The following is an 18,003-nucleotide window of genomic DNA, read 5'->3' on the forward strand; positions in this document are numbered from 1 at the left end:
GGGAGAGAGCCGGGCTGTGGCTTGGAACGCTGCCGATCACTCCACTCTAAGCCAGCCTGCCTCCCTCCTGGTCATGTGACCCCATGGGGTGCTGCTACTAAGGGTTGCAAAGACCTCCAGAAGCCCTGCTCTGCAAGGTAATTTCCTCCCTTATTTCCTGTTTAAATAGAAAAGGCTGACCCCAAAGATGGTTCCAGGTGATGAGGATCACTTGAAGATCAACTTACTCTCCATACCTAGTCAGCCCAGTCCGCCCCACCAAGCTATCAAGGAAGGGACTACAAGCAAAAGGCGTTGATAGATCCGGGCCTTATTGTCCATGCACAGTCCAGAAGAGTGGACTCCAAACATCTTACGGGGTTAACTGGGGCGTGGGGAGACAAGTGACATCACACAAATTGTATAACTTGCATCAGTTACACAATGATGTCGTTATTCATAACACAAGGGCTTCTACTGAATGCCTCTCTCTGTCCATTGGAGCCAGCAGCAATATTTTATTTTGATGTTTACTTGACACTGAGCATCAGACCTTTTCTTCAGCTTTAATATGAATATTTATACGCAGGCCCAGCTGAGCTGTGCAATGCTGCACATACCATAGCGTTCTTTGGATACTTAGCCTGCAGCCTTACGCTTCTGAGCTCACTGGTTTTTTCCACGCAGCATCCTAAATCGTCACGCGGTCTGGCATTCACGTGCGTGTTTTGTGAACTGAGCAACACAGCTAGGGCTCGTTTTCATGTATCAGGGAAGCCGGCCTGTCCTTTGCTTTGATGCTGGCTCTTTGCAAACTGCCCTTGTTGTGGCTGTTTGACACAAAGGGTCGAATGAGGCCATGTAAGAACCCAGTGAGCAGGGCTGGCTCTAGACATTCTGGTGCCCTCAACCAGGGTTCCTCAACCTCAGCAACTTTAAGATGGGTGGACTTCAACTCCCAGAATTCCCCAGCCAGCATGGCTGGCTGGGGAATTCTGGGAGTTGAAGTCCACCCATCTTAAAGTTGCTGAGGTTGAGGAACCCTGCCCTAGACAACGTCCTATTTTGTCAAGTTCTATGGTTTGGCTCACCCTTGGTTTTTTTTGTTTTTTTTTTTTGAGCTTTACACTTAGGATTTTCAGCCCTGGACCATTTTTCTTTCTTTTCCTGGATATTTTCAGCCTACTTACAGAGTTATTTTAATTACATCACCAAAACTACATTTAAACCTTGAGTGGGCACACTGGTTCACACACCCTAACCCGTTACTACTTTTCATTTTAATGGTGCTTTTCCGAAGTCTTTTCAATTTTAGCACCCCTAGCCTTTGGTGTCCCTGCACTGGAGCCCACTCAGCCTTGGCTTAGAGCCGGCCCTGCCCGGCCAGCAAGTCTTCTCAAGGCCCTGCTGTCCTGTCTAGAAGATAAGCCTTCCCTCAGCCAGATGGGAGGCTGAGGGAAGAGAGAGGCTGAGGATAAACTCTAGGCACCAGCATTGCCAACAGGAAGACAGCTACTTTAACTTTTAGGGGCCAATTGCTCAGTGGGCTGAGGAAATTGCCAGGACAGGAACCTGCTCCCCCCCTCCACGCTGGAACCGAGACTCTATTCTTCAGAAAGAAAGAAAAAACAACCGCACTCTGAAGGGCGACAGCTAAGCACCGACCCGCTCCTCACACAAGTCGAGGCGAGCGCCCAAGCCCGCCTTTTATAGCTCGCTCAGGCCCCGCCCATCGGCCCGCCTCGAGGCCGGCTTCCAGTGGGCGGGGCGATGCGGAACCGGAAGTCCGGGCGTGAGCGGGCGGAAGGGAGGCGGTTCCCGACGTCGGATCGAGAGCGAAGGGCTCTTCTTCTTCTTCTTCCCTTTGCCTCGCGGGTGGTGGGTAATAAGAGCAACCACCGTAATAATAATAATAATAATCATGATTGGTTATTCTAAAGCCTGCGGGGCTTTAAAAACGGCCGTCCGGGAGTTCCCCGGCGTCTCCCTTTCTTCCTGGATGGTTTTGGATTCTGCGCCAAGGAGCTAGTCCTCTGGGTCTTGCAAGGGTTCCGCCGCTCATCCCCGGGAGCGTGCGGAGGGGGAGCGGCCGGGAGGAGCGGGATCCGGCTCAGATCAGGATGGCTTTCTTTTCCGGCTCTCTGCTCCCTCTGCCTCCCACCCCCGTGGTGGCTCGTTGTGTAATGTTGCGATGCCAGACCCGTTGTGTAATTTCTAGACCCGCGGCAGGTGGCTAGAGGTCTGGGAAAAGCGGGACAGGAAGGCAACGACGCGCTCCCTTGTTTCTTCCTCTGCAGCTGGTCGGGAGCCCTGTTGCCTCTGATAGCAGAAGTTGCGATATACTCTATCCCTGATGTTTAGTAGCCCTAAATCTAGTAGAAAATCATAGCTTTTTCCAGAATGACCCTTGCAAGAAGCGTTTTTTGTTTTTAAAGATTGTATGGATAAAGACTCCATAGCTTGTGTGTGCGCACCTGCGCACATGCCTTCAAGTGTTTTTGACTCCTGGCGACTGCCTGGACTAGTCCCTGCAGTTTTCATGGCAAGTTTTTTTGGAAACGGTTTGCCATGGTCCCCTTCTCTCTGGGGCTGGGAGAGAGGGCGACTGGCCCAAGGTCGCCCAGCTGGCTTGTGCCCGAGGCAGGACTAGAACTCATGCTCCTCTGGTTTCTAGCCAGATGCCTTAACCAGTACACCAGACTGCCTCTCCCGCAGATCAACGCAGCCTTTTAAAACAGGTGGTGCTGGATACGTGCAATGAGAGGGGATGGCTACTAGGTGTCCTGCTATCTTGTGAGCAACTGTAAACATCTGTTGCCCTTTTGAAGTTTAGTCCTGAGCACATTTACTCAGAAATGAATGTGCTTCCAATAACCTCATCCACAAGGGCGAGTTAGCGCAAGAATGGATATAGCTGAAGGGAAAGTGAAGTATTCTGCTCCTGCTCAAAAGTTGCATTTATTCGAGGCTGAGTATTCTATCCAACATCTTCTGTGCTTTGATTCAAATCCTTTTCTTGGACTGTTACTTTCACTTGTTAGACAGCAATGACAATCTGATAATTACCTTTTTAAGTGCCTCTTACATTGTCCTGGTATCTGCTTGCAATAATGTGTCTTCGAAGGTTATGTACCACAAAGTTAAACAATGCTTACTGTTTGTTTTGCTCTTTTTCAAAGCGTATTTGCATGTTCCAGTATGTCCATTACGCACTCCTTCAGACTATGTACATATTTTATGTGCCCACAGTCCTTAAAGGACAGCTGTCACTTAATACAGGAAGGAGAAACTTACTCATGTTGAACTGGTTTTGTATAGCCAGATTGTTAACAATATCAAGTTAATAATTTACATAGGTGTTTGACTTTCAGAAAATAACAGGTTTTTAAAAAATATTTCCAGGAATTCCAGAATGACTTCTACCACTGACATTGTTCAGAATTATCAAAGCATGTTTGCTTATCGATATACTGTAGAGGATAAGGAATATCAAAAATACCTCCAGTGCTCTGCTGATTCACCTCCTATAGTTGAAGACTGGATGAACAGGTCTGGCTGTTACATGTTCCTTATCTTAATATTCATTGGATGGCTGTGGGGAGGCATAATTGTGCAGTGTATGCTATAAAGGCAGAGCCCAAACCAAGATAGCAAAATGAAAAAGAAACCATAAAGCCGAAATATAGATAGCTCCACAGTAGTTAGGGTCCATTTATTTTAAATGACTGTGTCTGCATTTGTATGTTTCACGATTAAGAATATTTGTTTTTGTGTACACTACTCTGAAATAGTTTTAGAGATCGAAGTGCTGAATGCAAATTCCTTCCATTTTCTTTGATAAAAATGTGGCTATGTTCTGCTACCTATGTTAGTGGTTTACAAATGTGGCATAGTGAGAACCATAAAAGATTATCTGCCTACATTTTTGTTTGCTCAAGTGCATAAAGATAAAACAGAAAATGCAAGAAGAATCATGACAAGAGATCAGATATTGTGTCTAAGATTAAAGAGACAGTTCCCAGTACCTGAATTGGCTGCTGCAGAATATTTGCTACATTCTGACCTGTATAATGGGTATAACAACCCATTTTTCCTTTTTTTCCTTTTATTTCTGTAAATGTATACTGTTATAGATTTTAATTGTATATCTATTTATTGTTTTAATATGTTGTGAGCTTCCCAGAGTCCCCCATTGGGGGAAGATGGGTGGGGACAAGTTTAATAAATAAATAAAGTAACTTATTTATAGTGCTTTAAATCTAATATTTAATGTTTATTATAATGGCTATTGCCTTCCTGTCCCTATTTGTACATTTTAGTTGCATTTTTAAAAACATAATTTTAATTGTAAGCTGTTCTGCAAATACTGTAGTTTTAAGAGCATGGGGTTTCCATACAGGAAAATCAAAAAACCTCTAAAGTGCTAAATAAATGGTAATGATAATAAAACTGTAAACAGCTGTAGAGCTTCATGCACGCCCTACTAATCTGTGCTTTATTTACCCATAGTTTTTGAATAAACTAAAATTGTATAACTTTGCAAACACATTAATGGCTTAAGATCAAAGTAGCTAAGTTCATACAATATATGGGCAAAACCAAACCAGCAACATTAAGCCTATATGTCTTGAAGGAGGGGATATACATGCAATAAATATATATGTATGAATACCAGTAAAAATGTATTAGAAATGTATTATTAGCTTAGCTTAGAAATTTATTGAGGATGAGTTTACAAGGTCACAAAGAGCTAGGAGCAACTGAATGATTAAACCACTCTTTAGAAATTACCTAGGGATTACAACCTGGTCGGTCACAAAATTGGGACAGTGGCCTTGTTTTCTAGGAAAATCTCTCTATAGTAATTGTATAAATAGCCTCCCACAACTGCTGAAATTCTTTCACATTGTTGAAAGCTGCAAATGATTAAATGCCAAACATGTCACCACCTCCCTGTGACTGGAAGCCCAGAAAAACATTTAAGATTGTGTGTGTCTTTTTTTTTTAATCCCAATTCTGCATTGGATCCGTCAGGTTTTCAGGAGATTGAAACGCTGCATCTACTTGCAAAGCCTGCTTTACTGCAGCAACGTCACAACTGTATGCTGTATATTGTCTGTATATGTGCCTTCCAAAAGCAGATAAAATACCCAGAAGGTTGACCCAGTGAGCTACCATAAACAGCTGGGGAGCTTTATTCAACCTGATGGTTCAGAGGTGGTACAATTTTTGTTCTGTATGAACTTAGAAGTTATTTCCAACTTCAAAGCAAGTAGTTCCTCAGCCAAGTCTGAGTGAGCCATTTACTTCAACGATGTATGTGTATTTATTTATTGCATTTCTATCCCCTTCTTCCATAAAAATGTCCTCTACTAAAACGGACACCTTGCAAATCCAGTTTGTCAGTAACTTTAATTTCTTAACTTTTACAGACATTTTATGAGATACTTTTTGAACTTGCAGAGAACCAAGTGTGCCTTCTGTGTCTGAGATCCTCCAGAATTACGAAAATAAGTTTGCACATCGATTCACTTCAGAAGATGAGGAGTACCAGAAGTATGCTCAACGCCCTGCTGATCCACCTCCCTTACTAGAAGATTGGCGAAACAGATCGGGTGGTAACCAGCGATACAGAGATCGGTATTATAGTTGCTTTTCTTTTTAAAGTTTTTATTGTATTGATAGGGGAAAAAATGTGGACTCTTTTTATGGTTGAATTTACACACTGCATAGGGGTGTAATGTTGGGCTGAATTTGGTTTAGCATGATGTGTGAGCTCATCCAATGGTGCCTTTGTCAACAAACCACTGTTTAGCAATGGTGGCTTAGTGTGGTCTGCAAATTGGGACATGGCGTTGCTTTTTTTGGGCAAAGGCTTGTTTGACTTCAGAACGGGTAGCTGAAAAGGATTGTGGCTGAGTTCAAACACTGCACTAAACTGAAACCAAATGTGGATTAGAAGTGTGTGAATCCAGCCAGTGGGCAAGGCCAAGATCTCACTCCTCCTCCTTGAAAAATAGACTACTGGTTAGCCTGGCTGAAGACACAGCCCTTGGTTGGCCATTCTGGGTTGCTGGTGCTTTGAGGTCATTTTTTCTCCAGGCCAATGATAGGGAAAATCCAGGTTAGTGTTTCTCAACCTCTCAACCTAGTGTTTCTCAACCTCAACCTTCTCAACCCTGGCTGGCTGGGGAATTCTGGGTGTTGGGAGTCCACACATCTGAAAACTGCCAAGGTTGAGAAACACTAACCTAGAGCCTTTGAACAATTGGTGCAAAGCAAAGAGCTTTTGAGGCCAAGAGGAATGAACCGAAGCTTTTGAAAGCACCAACTGCTTCCTGGTTGTCAAGTAGTATTTTTTTTGGCAGAGAAGAGGATTTCAGGCTTTTTCTGACCAGCCAAATGGCTTGTCTTCCATGGCATAGTTATTTACAAGAAAGCTAATTGTGCTAAGCAACAGACTATTTCTTTTTTTCCTGGTGGTCAAAAAAAAACACCCCATACTCATTTTTAAATAATAGTGCTCGATCTTTATTACTTGCGACTTCTGGTAACTGCTGAAAATGCATCCTTCTACTCCCTCCCCCCAGTCCGCTATTCAGCACTTGAGATTTTACACCTAACAGACCTCTCTGGATCCAATTCCTCAACTTCTGGTTTTACATTCTGCCCCGTCCTTAGCTTGAACTTAACATTGGCGGTTGGCCTTTAGAAAAGTGGAGAGGATGCTGTGTTGCTCATTCTGAATCTCTGGGTCTTAGGCAAAGTGGATGGTGGTGGGACCAGGCCGAAAAAAAAAAAAACCCTAGGACAAGCAGGGAGAGCCAAACACAGAAAGGGCAAAGCATCCTTGGCAAGTGAACTGTGTCTTGCATCTTAGAGTAACTGAAGCAGAAATAGTGTATTTTACCTTAAGCTTAAAAGATACATAAATGGGGGTGACGGGAAGGCAGACTCCGTGGATGTTGCCCGTTCTGGAGCCACCCCTGCATGCGTGTGAGATGGTTCATAGAGAGGTTTCGTGTGAAGGCTCCCTTCCGAAATGAAAAAAGTCCCAAGTATGAAGTATGTTATATAATCAGATTGCTTAGTGTTCTCCAACTGTCTTCGAGAGAGGCCTTTCTCAGCCCAGCTACTAATCCGAGAGACTGAACCCACAGTCTTCGGTATGTAGCTGTGGTCTTGACAGGCCTCAGCCTCATTTACCCATACATTCTTAAAATATTATTTAGACAGCAATCCTTGGGAAAATCATATCAATTTGATGAGAAACCTTATCTGGTTGGTTGCTGCTTTCATCTCATTCTTTACCAGTTACTAGAGAGCAGAAGTGGCTAATAAAGAACAAGGTGTTCTGTTTTTAAAATTAAAAAAAAACCTTACCAGAGTTAGTTTTAAACATCAAGTGACCAAATGCAAAGTAGTCAGATGAAAAGAGAAGCCAAACAGTTAACTGCCTTATGATCTGGACTCCAAATGCCCAAGCATTGTTTTAATTCAGCTGGGGTTTTTTGAAGAGAAGTTTAAAGAAAACTTGAAAGAAAAACTGTCCCTCTTTCCAATCACCTCCTTTAAAAAAAAAGGATGTACCTCTGATTGTCTGATAAAGATGGAGAAGAATTGCTTTCCTTTGGAAAACTGCTCTATTGTACTTCTGAATATAATATCGTAAGGATATTTTAGATTGACATTAAGAAGTTAGATGTTGGCTTCTTTCTGCTTGTGGCACCCCACCCAGTGGGGAGGGGGGGGATAATGTCAGCCAAGAAGTTACATGGTGTCTTCAGAACATCTTGTCTCTTGGCTTTGCTTCTCTAGGACAAGGATGGACAAGGTGTGGCCCTTCAGAAGTTGCTAGATAGTGTTTTACATCATCCCTGTCTGTTGGCCAGACTGGTTTTTGTGGTGAAGAGAGCTGGGATATTGGGAAGGCCTCACAAGTTGTGATCTGCCAGAGTTAATGCGTCAGCCCTGCCCAGCAACTCTTCCCAAACGGGCTTGAATTTCCTGCCTTTTCTGCCTGTCTCAGATGGCAAGAACCAGGAAAGAGGGGCTGCCAAATTTTGTCGCACCACTGCTTGTGCTAATTGCCTGCATTTGCTTTACTGTCCCCTTCCTTCCTTAACTGAACTTTTCTCTGGCTGGGGAGGACTAGACTCCCCTCAACTCCAGATGGGAGAGATAAGAATTACAGTTCTTACTCAGTGAATTACAGTTCTTAACATATCCAGAGAGGCACCAGGTTAAATTGGCAAAAGAAAAAGGATGGGGGGGGGAAGAAACTCAAAGTTCTAAATTCATAGCTCTCCATACACTTTCTAAATGACAGAAATCCAACATCTTCAAATTGAGGAGAATGCAAATACTTGACAAACCATCAAATTAATTCTTCATTTACACAGATAAGCCCCATTTCACTCAGCATAACTGTAATGGTATCTTTCTTCTTCAAAATGTATGCGCCCTGCTAGGATAATGCCGGTGATGTACTCTGAAAATAAATCTGTGTTTTAGCATGCCATGTTTCCATTTTACAGATTTAGAGACAGCAGGCAATTCCGAAGCAGGGGAAACAGATATGACCAGCCAGGAGGGTACAGATCTGATCAGTGGCACGAAAAACCCTGGGGCAGCAACTACCAGCAGCCCCAACAAGGACACCCTTCCTTCCCTCAACACAGCTGGCCGCAGCACGGCTACGGATCACATTCCCAGGGGCTGCCGTACGGCCGTTACTAGCATGCAGGCTTGCATCGGCATTTCAGTGTACCAGGGAGCAGGTGCAGGGTTGCAACGGGCACGTCCATTTTACTCCGTTTCAAACGTTCATACATCATGTAGAAACCTTTATGTATTTATATGCGATACGTTTGACGAAGGAGACAGAGATGGTGACGTCGAAGTGTAACAGCTAAATTGTGAGTTTGCTACTCCGCTGTTTTTTATCTTGACACATATAATTTGCTAAAAAGGAAATGGGGCTGTCAGGAGAATCTGACTTTTGCCTAGGGGAGCTGATCTTCTCTTGAGTCCTGACTCATGCAGTTTTGTTACTAATGAGAAACACAATGATGAATATCAGGAATATGTCGTGATAGGGATAAGTACCAGTTGCACTTCTGGTTTTATTTTGTTTATGCTCTGGCTTATTACTATGTTTATCTGTGCAAGGCGATTACCCTTCCAGTTTAATTTGCAAACGATTAAGCTAAAATGTCACATAAATGGGAAGGTAATTGTAAAACATGCTGCATTTAAGCACTGTTTCGTTTTTGTATTAAAGCAAAACTCATTATAATTAAATGGCGTCCCCTTATATCTGTGTTTCTTATTTCAGCAGAATGGGTTGTTGTCATGTATAACATGGAATGACACCCAATGAAGGGCTGGATTTATTATTTTATTCAACATTTAGCCTCCTGGTCTACTCAGCTTGAATACTCAAAGCAGCTAATAGTAGCTAAAAAAACAAGCAAAACAAATGTTGCAGCTAATAGTAGCTAAAACAGAGAAGCAAAACTAATGCTGAACTCAGTGATCAAAAGCTTGGGGAAAGAGATGCATCTTGTTTCTTTTCCTAAAGAAAGAATGAGTCTCAAAACAGGGAGTGCACTGCCTACTGATTGTCTCCCAAGCAGAAGCCCCTTGTCTAAGGTTGGGAAGATTGTTCATCTTCAGGCTTGAAAAAAGAATACCCGTTTCTCTTCCTCCATAAATCAGGGATACAAGAAACTGGTGGCCTTCCAAATGTCACTGAGCCACAACTTCCAACATCCCCCATCCATCAGTCATGATGACTGAGGTTGCTGGGTGTTGTAGTGAGCACATTCTGCAAAGCCCAAGTTTCTTACCACTCACTCTAGATATTATGATGGGTTCATACACTGTAATAAACCATAACTTTTTAGCGATGGCTTGATAAGGCTATAATGGCAGGGTTACCACAAATCAACCACATTATGGCTAAATGGCATGGCATAGCACATTTACAAAGATACATACCCAGTCGTGCTGTTTCCTTTCAGGATAAAACATAACCCAAAGCACAGAAAAAGAGTTAAGAACTAGTAAGGAAAAGAAATGGAAGGAAATTTAATTTCCCCAGATGGGCCCATAGATATTAATTGTTGCTTTGGTCAAAGATACTGGCTTTGGTTAATCAAGACTGTCACACAGTGCTTTTTAGTAAGATACAGAGAAGATTAGTCATACCCATGTCACATGCCAGAGGAAACAAGCTATATAAACCAGGACTGACCATCTGGAAGAATGGATTAGATGCAAAGCTGAAGAGAACAAGAGAGGAAGCTAGGAACAGTCTGTGCATACCTTTCCTGGGAATTAAGAGCCTGCAATGTTAGAATGGCAAGTTTAGCATCTACAGATAAAACATGGATGGATGTGATAACTGCCATCCCACCTTCAAACATAAAAGAAGCCCCCCTGTTCAAAATATCACATTAGGAAGGTCAAAAATCAAGGCATCTTGCTTCAAGATATCTTCTCATGGCCAAGGATTGAGCAGACAGGAAAAGACCTGACAACGGCCGATGAGAGCATAACCCAAGGATAGTGGCATTTACTCTCTGAAAGCTGCAGAAGTCACAAAGCACCTCACAGAAGAACTGGACGAGATCCTTGAAAACAATTCCAAGAGGAGTAGCCATTTTAGTCTAACGGGTCAACTTTGTTATACATCTCTGGAGCACAAATAAATAGTATACCATAACGGTTAGCCTGTATCCAGTAAAAGAGAATATCTGTAGCTCAGGGTTGTACTGTAGAGTCCTTGGAGGTTCTCTGAGCTTGGTGGTTTTCTTGCCGACGTTTCATTACCCAGCTAGCCGGGTAATGAAACGCTGGCAAGAAAACAACCCAGCTCAGAGAACCCCAAGGACTCTACAGCCTGTATTCATACAGCATGCTAATTCAGAGTTAACTGAAGCATAGGTCAGTGAAATAAGCAAATTGCCAACTCAGTTAATACGCTCAAATACAAACTCACCACACTGATTGAGTCTGTGTAACATACTGAGCCATCATGGCATAGAAACTTACTCTTGAAACCTTAAGTCATTACAAGACTATAGCTGTGTTCAATGTCTTATCAAGCTGTAGTTTGCTCTACCATGGTTTACTGAATAAACCACAATTGCCTGAACTCACACAACATGCTAAAACATGATATGTGGCTTATTAATCACACTTAGTTCACACAACACATCAAGCCACAAGCAAAGGACAATATTTTGGTTCCCTGTGCTACTGAATTCTATTTGTCTTTTTTTTTTTTTTTTAACCAAATAATCAATTTGATTCTTCTGAAATTGTTTTTCCAAAGCAAAATGAGATGGGCATTAGTTCTGGATGCTTTGAACCAGAAGTTGTTAACAGACACTTTGGTTGTTCCTATATCCCATTAAACCACAATATATGGTCTCAGAGTAGTGGGTTGTTTAAACCCCAACAATTATCTGGCAAATTTTGCTTCCTGGCTTACAATGCTGTTACCCCAATCAATTGTGACTTATTTAATAAAGTATGGCTTAGCAAAAAGGGTGAACCAGGTTTGCTTGGCACATGAGGCAGAAAATCTCATTAGCAGCTCTGCCTTGAAATAAAATATTATCAGCCACAGAACAACTTTATTACCCTTTCATATGATATCCAAATTCAGTGGCTAACTAGCTGCAAGATTAGCCTGGGATAAAAGTGCCTGACTGATACAAGACCATGATTTAAGCCTGCAGAGCTCTTACCTGCCTTATTATCAAGTGTTCCCTAGAAACCCTTCAGTTTCACAGTTTATCTGATAAGCTCCTCTTGTGTGGGAAGAACAGGGCCTTTTAATGCCATTTGATTAAGTTCCTCAGCAGGATGCATCATAAACAGATTTGCTGGTCCTGAGCATAAATGCCACAATATACTGCTGTTATGGCAGGGGAAAAGTGGGAGAAAAAAAAATCCCGTATAAATGAGAAGATGAGAAACACAACCTGCCCCTATAAAGAACGAGTGAAAAGCTTTCAGTTACAAGTCAGAATATTGTTTACGAGATGTATGTGCTGTTAAAAAGAACATATAGAAGCTGAGAGCGGTGGGTTTTGTTAACATGTTCTCCTCCTCCTCCACAGATCTCAGCTTAAAGTCCGTGCTTCCCAACCTTGGTAACTTTAAGATGTGTGGACTTCAATTCCCAGAATTCCCCAGCCAGCATGGCTGGCTGGGGAATTCTAGGAGTTGAAGTCCACACATCTTAAAGTGCCCAAGGTTGGGGAACACTGATCTAGGTCCTAGGCCCTGACAACTATTTTGTAAGAACTAGTTGTACTTGTTTATAAAAGAAAAAAAGCAGTTGTTGAGTGGCACCTGAAAGACCAACAACTTAAGGTTTCATGGACAAGAGTCTGCGAAGAGATGCACGTCTGATTTAATGAAAAGCAACTAGAGGTAAGCTAGATATAAAATACAGAACTCACTAAAACTATGGTTGACAGCTACAGTGGCTGATAGGATTCAATATGCTAAGCTCCAAACAAATCATGAATATATGTTCTTTACTATTGAAACCAGAAATATTCTGGGACCTCAGACTTAGGAGTATCTGCAGGAGAACAAGGGACATCACATATGTCGAGATTGTCACAAAGATGATACAAATGATGTAACCTAGGTACTCAGATGACATCATTTGCATGACAACACTCTGTCGTCATCACACTCACTGAAGCAAAATGTGATGTTTGGGGAGTACCAGGTCTTGAGCCCCTGCACCCTGACTCCAAGAAGTGCCTAAGATCTCATTGGTTCTTGCAGCAGAAGAACTGGTCAGGCTGCCACACAGTTAGTCAATCGTCCAACCCTGCTTTCAGAGCCATGGTGTTAAAACCTTTAAGAATGCATGCCATGGTGAGATCTGCTGAAAGATTTCTTCCTTGGGAGATACTGCTGGTGATTGGAAACTGTTCCAAGGGAGATGGTATCCTGCTATCTGTCATTTTTGAACAGCCTTTCCAAAATTCTAAATCTTGGACAGACAGAAATTTGATTACATGGTACAAAAGCCAGCGTGGAATGTCAGAATGGCACTCCACAAGGCAGATCGTTTTAAAAAGACAATAAAGATTATGGAGCAGATCAACCTCATGGCTTCCTTCCGAGCTATGTGGCATCTGGGATTGTCCCATTTCATGTTCACAACTACCCTAAAAGTGCCATGGTGACTGGACCAATGGATGAAGTAGTTTTCTTCCCATCCCCCAAGCTGAAGCCCATCTGTTTCTGCAATAATGCCATTTAACCATGGGGGAAAGTAGGATATTCTGCTTTTTTTTTTTCCCCTTTAGAACCAAAATAGACAAATTAAAAACCTGTAGGAGAGAGCAGGCACTGGTCCTCCCCGCATGCCTGGAATTGCCCTTACTTACCAGCTATATATAATTATATGCAAATGAGTGCTAAATCAGGATATTCACTCCAAGCGCTTCCACCCTGACTGTTTTTTTAGAAGTCAGTGCCAAGAAAGTCATTTCCTCTAACCCAGTGTTTCTCAGCCTTGGCCACTTGAAGATGTGTGGACTTCAACTCTCAGAATTCTGGGAGTTGAAGTCCACACATCTTAACGTGGCCAAGGTTGAGAAACATTGCTCTAACATATCTCCATTATTTCAAAAACACGTAGAACCTACATGGCATTCATTTTATTTAAACATCTATTTAGAATTATTTCTATCTCATGTTCTACTTTTAAAGACAATCAAAGTTGTTTTCTAGGCATGGACCTTCAGGGACCAGATTAGCAGAATTCCTTTTAACAAAAAAGGGAGACTAAAGTTTATTTTCTGGTATCAGCATGTTGAGCTTCAAAGATACGCATGTGTATGTGTGCATGGGTGCATGGATGCACAGAAACCCAAAACCTGCTCTTATCATCTGCACACCCTCTTGTGTGTTTTTCTCTGCTCCCCATTTTTATAACACAGTATCCTCTGCCACTGGACTTAGAAGGAGCAGGACAGGAAGAGTATTGACACCTTTGGTGTTGGAGAAGCCATGGACAGCCAAGAAAACAAACCAAAGGATCATCAAACAAATCAACCCACTCAAGGCACAAATGACCAGGCTCAAATTATCCTACTTCAGACACATTATGCGAAGACCTAGCTCTCTGGAGAAAGCTCTAATGCTGGAAAAGGTAGAAGGAAAGAGAAGAGGACAACCAACAGCAAGATGGATGGACTCAGTTACAGCGGTACTGAATGCACCATTGGAACACTTGAAGGACCAAGTTGGGGCAGAACCTCCTGGAAAAAAATTCCCTAAGAGTTGACAGCAAATTCATGGCACTCCACCCACCCACCCATCCATTTCTGTCTGGGCAAGTCATATAATTCCTAGAAAAGTCCAGAACCCTGGGAAAAGTGGAAGGAAAGAGAAGATGAGCATGACCAGCAGCAAGGTGGATGGACTCAGTTACAGTGGTGATGGGGGCCCCATTGGAAGACCTGAAAGATCAGGTTACAGATAGACTGTCATGGAGAAAATCTATCTATGTGGTCACTAGGAGTCAAAAATAACTTGATGGCCCATAATCAAATCAAATCAAATCATAATCATAATCAAATCCTCTGCCATGGCTGTGTATCTTGCACCATAAACCTTATACAAACCAACATGCTACCAGAGATCATCCAAAAGCTGAAAGGAGACAATCAAAGGATTTTGCAACATTCCTCCCACTTTGGGCACTGAATTGCTGTTCATCCCCTTGGCAGAGAAAAGTTTTTTCTCTGGCTTCTGGGATTTCAGCAGTCAAAAAGGGAAGGAAGATTCAGGACTGTCTTCTGCCAGCTGAGCTTGCTAGGAGCCAGGAGAGAAGGACCCCGGGGGAGGACAAGGACAGGAGGTCTGGCATATTTCGCATTTTAAATGGGTACTATAATAAATGATTAATGCACTCTTTTATTTTTATCCTTGTCTTTTGTTTGCTTCCTTCCTTGGGTAGGTTTGCTACAGAAAGGCGGCTTATAAATATTTCACTAGCACAATGTACAGTATTGTTAAGACTCTTCTACCTTTTGAATACATAAGGAAGTGAAGGTCACCTTCAAAACCACACGCAACAAGACAAGAAAAATTACAGCAAGGTTATGCAGAATGACAGTCCTGAGACACAGAGGAAGTCTGTAGAATGACTGTGGCTTTTAAGTAAATCTTTTTTAAAACCACTTTCAGCATGTAAGTGCATACAATAAAGTGAAATAAACAAAGGTTAGACACTTTAAACAAAGAAAAAAAAAAACCCTGGAATTCCCAGGATGCCAAATTATGTGTTTGTTGTCCCTCTTTTGCTCTTCTGCTCTCACAAATCGTGTCCCAACTCAGTCTTTAAATAACTTTTCCTTGTATTTCACACAAGCACACTCCCCCCTGCCCCGCCCCCAAAGGCTCTACAGCAAGAAATTTAAAATCTTGAGGAAGCAGACTCTCTATTTGTAGAGATTTGAGAAAGAGTTTAGGAAGATGCACACAGCAAACTCCAAGTCTGTTAGAGGCTGAAGACTTGATGCAATCATCTGCCAATGTTAAGTTTTTTCCAATAAAAAACTGCAGAAAGAACAGCTGGTGAGATAGAAAGATGATGTATTATGTAATAAAAACACAATCACCTCCGGGGCATAATAGTGTAAGGTGGTCATCTATATATAGTTCCTGCCATTTGCAGTAGGGAAGAGAGGAGATTCTTAAATTAGGAGCAAACAAGAAGAAATCAAGGGTGAATTCAGCTTGGGGGATAACGTCAAGGGTTTGGGAGGTACTACAAATGACAGGCCAAGAGAATGATTTAGAAAAGGACACTTTATTGGATATACAGAAGAAACTGGCTGAAGTTTTAAAAATTAAAAAGGAAAATACAAATGACAACCAAGAGAATGACCTGGAAAATATTTTCTTATTGGATCTACAAAAGAGGCTTGTTAAACCCTTGAAGAAATCTGGGTTTTCTTGGAATAAAGAATTGAAGGGAAATTAAATCCTATGACAATATTTGATTGAATTAAAGATTAAGACTGTTAGAAGTAAAAGGAAGGAATGTAAAGTCGGTTTATTTGATCAAGGTTAAAATAAGACTTTTTTTTTTTTGCTAAGTTTTGGCAACTCTTTACAGACGTTTGGCTGTCACCAGGATTGAAAACTTCATGCTTTATGGATTTGTTTATAGATAAGGGATGGGATATGGGATAAAGAGATATCTGTCTGTAACCTTATAGGGGGTGAAGAGTTATTAAATTTGTCTATACTTCTTGTAATGAAGATTGGAAGTCATTTCTTTATATATTTCGTTTCCTTTTCTTTATTATATTCTTTCTTTTCTTTTTCTTCTTTTTTCCCTACATTTTTGTTTTTTCTATTCTCTTTCTCTAAGTTTAGTTTGAATTAGTTTTTACTACTGTAAACAAAATTTTAATAAAAATTATATTAAAAAGTTTGGAAGGTCTTTTTTTTTTTTTTTTAAAGGGAAGACCTTTTGCTCAGAATGACCAGCAGTATACTTTTAATAAGATTCTCCTTACACCAAAGAAGTAGCATGAACACTAAGGGAAATGAAATGGAAGGTGGAGGTGGAGTGACATCCCATCTCAAAGCCAAAACGGTGGATGAGAACTGGAAATAAGAAGCCTGGTGTCAATTTTCCCTTGGCAAGAAAATACAACACAGATTGTCTGCGTTTGTCATGAGAAGCTGCTTCTCGCTGTCACTCTTGAAAGTATATTTCCACTAGGAGGAATAATAACAATAATCATCATCGTCATATTATTTGGGGGGGGGCAGCCTTTTCTGACCAGGACACCTGCCAAAGGCACAACCTCTAAATTTCCAGAACATCCCAGCCAGTATATTTGCATATAGCCCCAAATCATTTTCTGGCTCTGAGTTCCAAATGCTAAAACAGATCTGGAGCATGGTTGTGTAAACCCACTGAAAAAGGTGCTTTGGAACTTCTTCCTGGGTATGGAGACAACTGGGAGCAGCTTCTGAAGCAGCCATGCAAGTCTAGAAAAAGATGTGGCTCCTTTAATGATTCAGAAAGAAGTCTTTGTATATGTCTTTGTGAATTCTTCTTTCAAGAGCTTTGCACAGCCTAAGGCTGATGGAACATTTCAGTCTCTCTTGGGAATCTTCATAACAACATCTGATTTTCTGGTTCGGTTTTGGCTGAGCTGAAGTTTGAACCAAGAAGCCCTTGGCTTCCAGTGGTTCCTTGTCACCAAGCTCTTCTCTCCACCCCACACCTTCAGCCTGCCTTTTCATTACTCCATCCATGGGATTGGGGCTGGTGATGCAAGTATGCCTGTTTGGTTGCTAAGAAGACGACACTCTGGAGGGGGAAGGGAAGAAATGCCCAAAATAAACTCTTCTTTCCCAAAGAAACATCTCCTGTAAACATCCTGATGTAACAAGCTTCTCCAGGGAATCCCTGGGATGTCTTCCAGACTAAATGGAGAAAGTTACAGCTACTTTCTGCACTCATGTCCCCAACGTGGAAATCAACTCTTCTGCTAGAGCAAAATACTGAGCACAAAACTGCTCTTCAACTATTTTTCTTGCATTCTGAAGTTCCTACGTCCAGTTTAAATCTTCAAGTCTGATGATATCCGGTCTTTTATATAGGGGAGTAGAGAGAGGTCCTGAATGGCTTCCTCACTCCTTTAGCTCTCATCCAGGAATATGTGTGTCCTTCAAATCTTTGAGACAGGATCTACAGATTCAATTATTACTCTTAGAGGCTCTATTAGTTCGGAAATTTTCCACTTCACAGCAGCGCCAAGGAACCACCCCAGATGCTGTTCAGGTTTCCATGGCTGAATGGAATCTGTGCTCCCAGAGCAAAAGACTTCAGGCCCTCCGAATGGAGTTACCAATTTAGCACCATGGGAACTGCGGGAAATTTCTCAACCCTTTGCATCCGCCTTCGCAGAAGAGCCTCCCTTCTCCTCCTCCCCCTCATGCTGTCCTCGGTTT

General features: G+C 42.0%; 1 protein-coding gene across 1 annotated transcript; it reads left to right on the top strand.

The window, feature by feature from the left end:
* Positions 1 to 1,757: 1,757 nt before the first annotated feature.
* RAMAC (RNA guanine-7 methyltransferase activating subunit) lies at positions 1,758 to 9,295 on the top strand. Its single transcript, XM_007433504.4, has 4 exons — positions 1,758 to 1,857; positions 3,382 to 3,528; positions 5,443 to 5,619; positions 8,517 to 9,295. The coding sequence occupies exons 2-4, from the start codon at positions 3,392 to 3,394 to the stop codon at positions 8,716 to 8,718; spliced, it is 516 nt and encodes a 171-aa protein (XP_007433566.1). The 5' UTR covers positions 1,758 to 1,857; positions 3,382 to 3,391; the 3' UTR covers positions 8,719 to 9,295.
* Positions 9,296 to 18,003: the final 8,708 nt, after the last annotated feature.

The sequence above is a fragment of the Python bivittatus genome, unplaced genomic scaffold, assembly GCF_059951505.1.
Source record: "Python bivittatus isolate LINGU-HERP-01145 unplaced genomic scaffold, Pbiv_v1 ctg000530_np1212, whole genome shotgun sequence".
NCBI classification, from domain to species: domain Eukaryota; kingdom Metazoa; phylum Chordata; class Lepidosauria; order Squamata; family Pythonidae; genus Python; species Python bivittatus.

Coding starts and splice junctions, on each gene's coding strand:
- RAMAC (XM_007433504.4), top strand. CDS start 3,392: ATGACTTCTACCACTGACATTGTTCAGAATTATCAAAGCATGTTTGCT. Junction 3,529..5,442: donor GTTGAAGACTGGATGAACAG/GTCTGGCTGTTA, acceptor TTGAACTTGCAG/AGAACCAAGTGTGCCTTCTG. Junction 5,620..8,516: donor AACCAGCGATACAGAGATCG/GTATTATAGTTG, acceptor TCCATTTTACAG/ATTTAGAGACAGCAGGCAAT.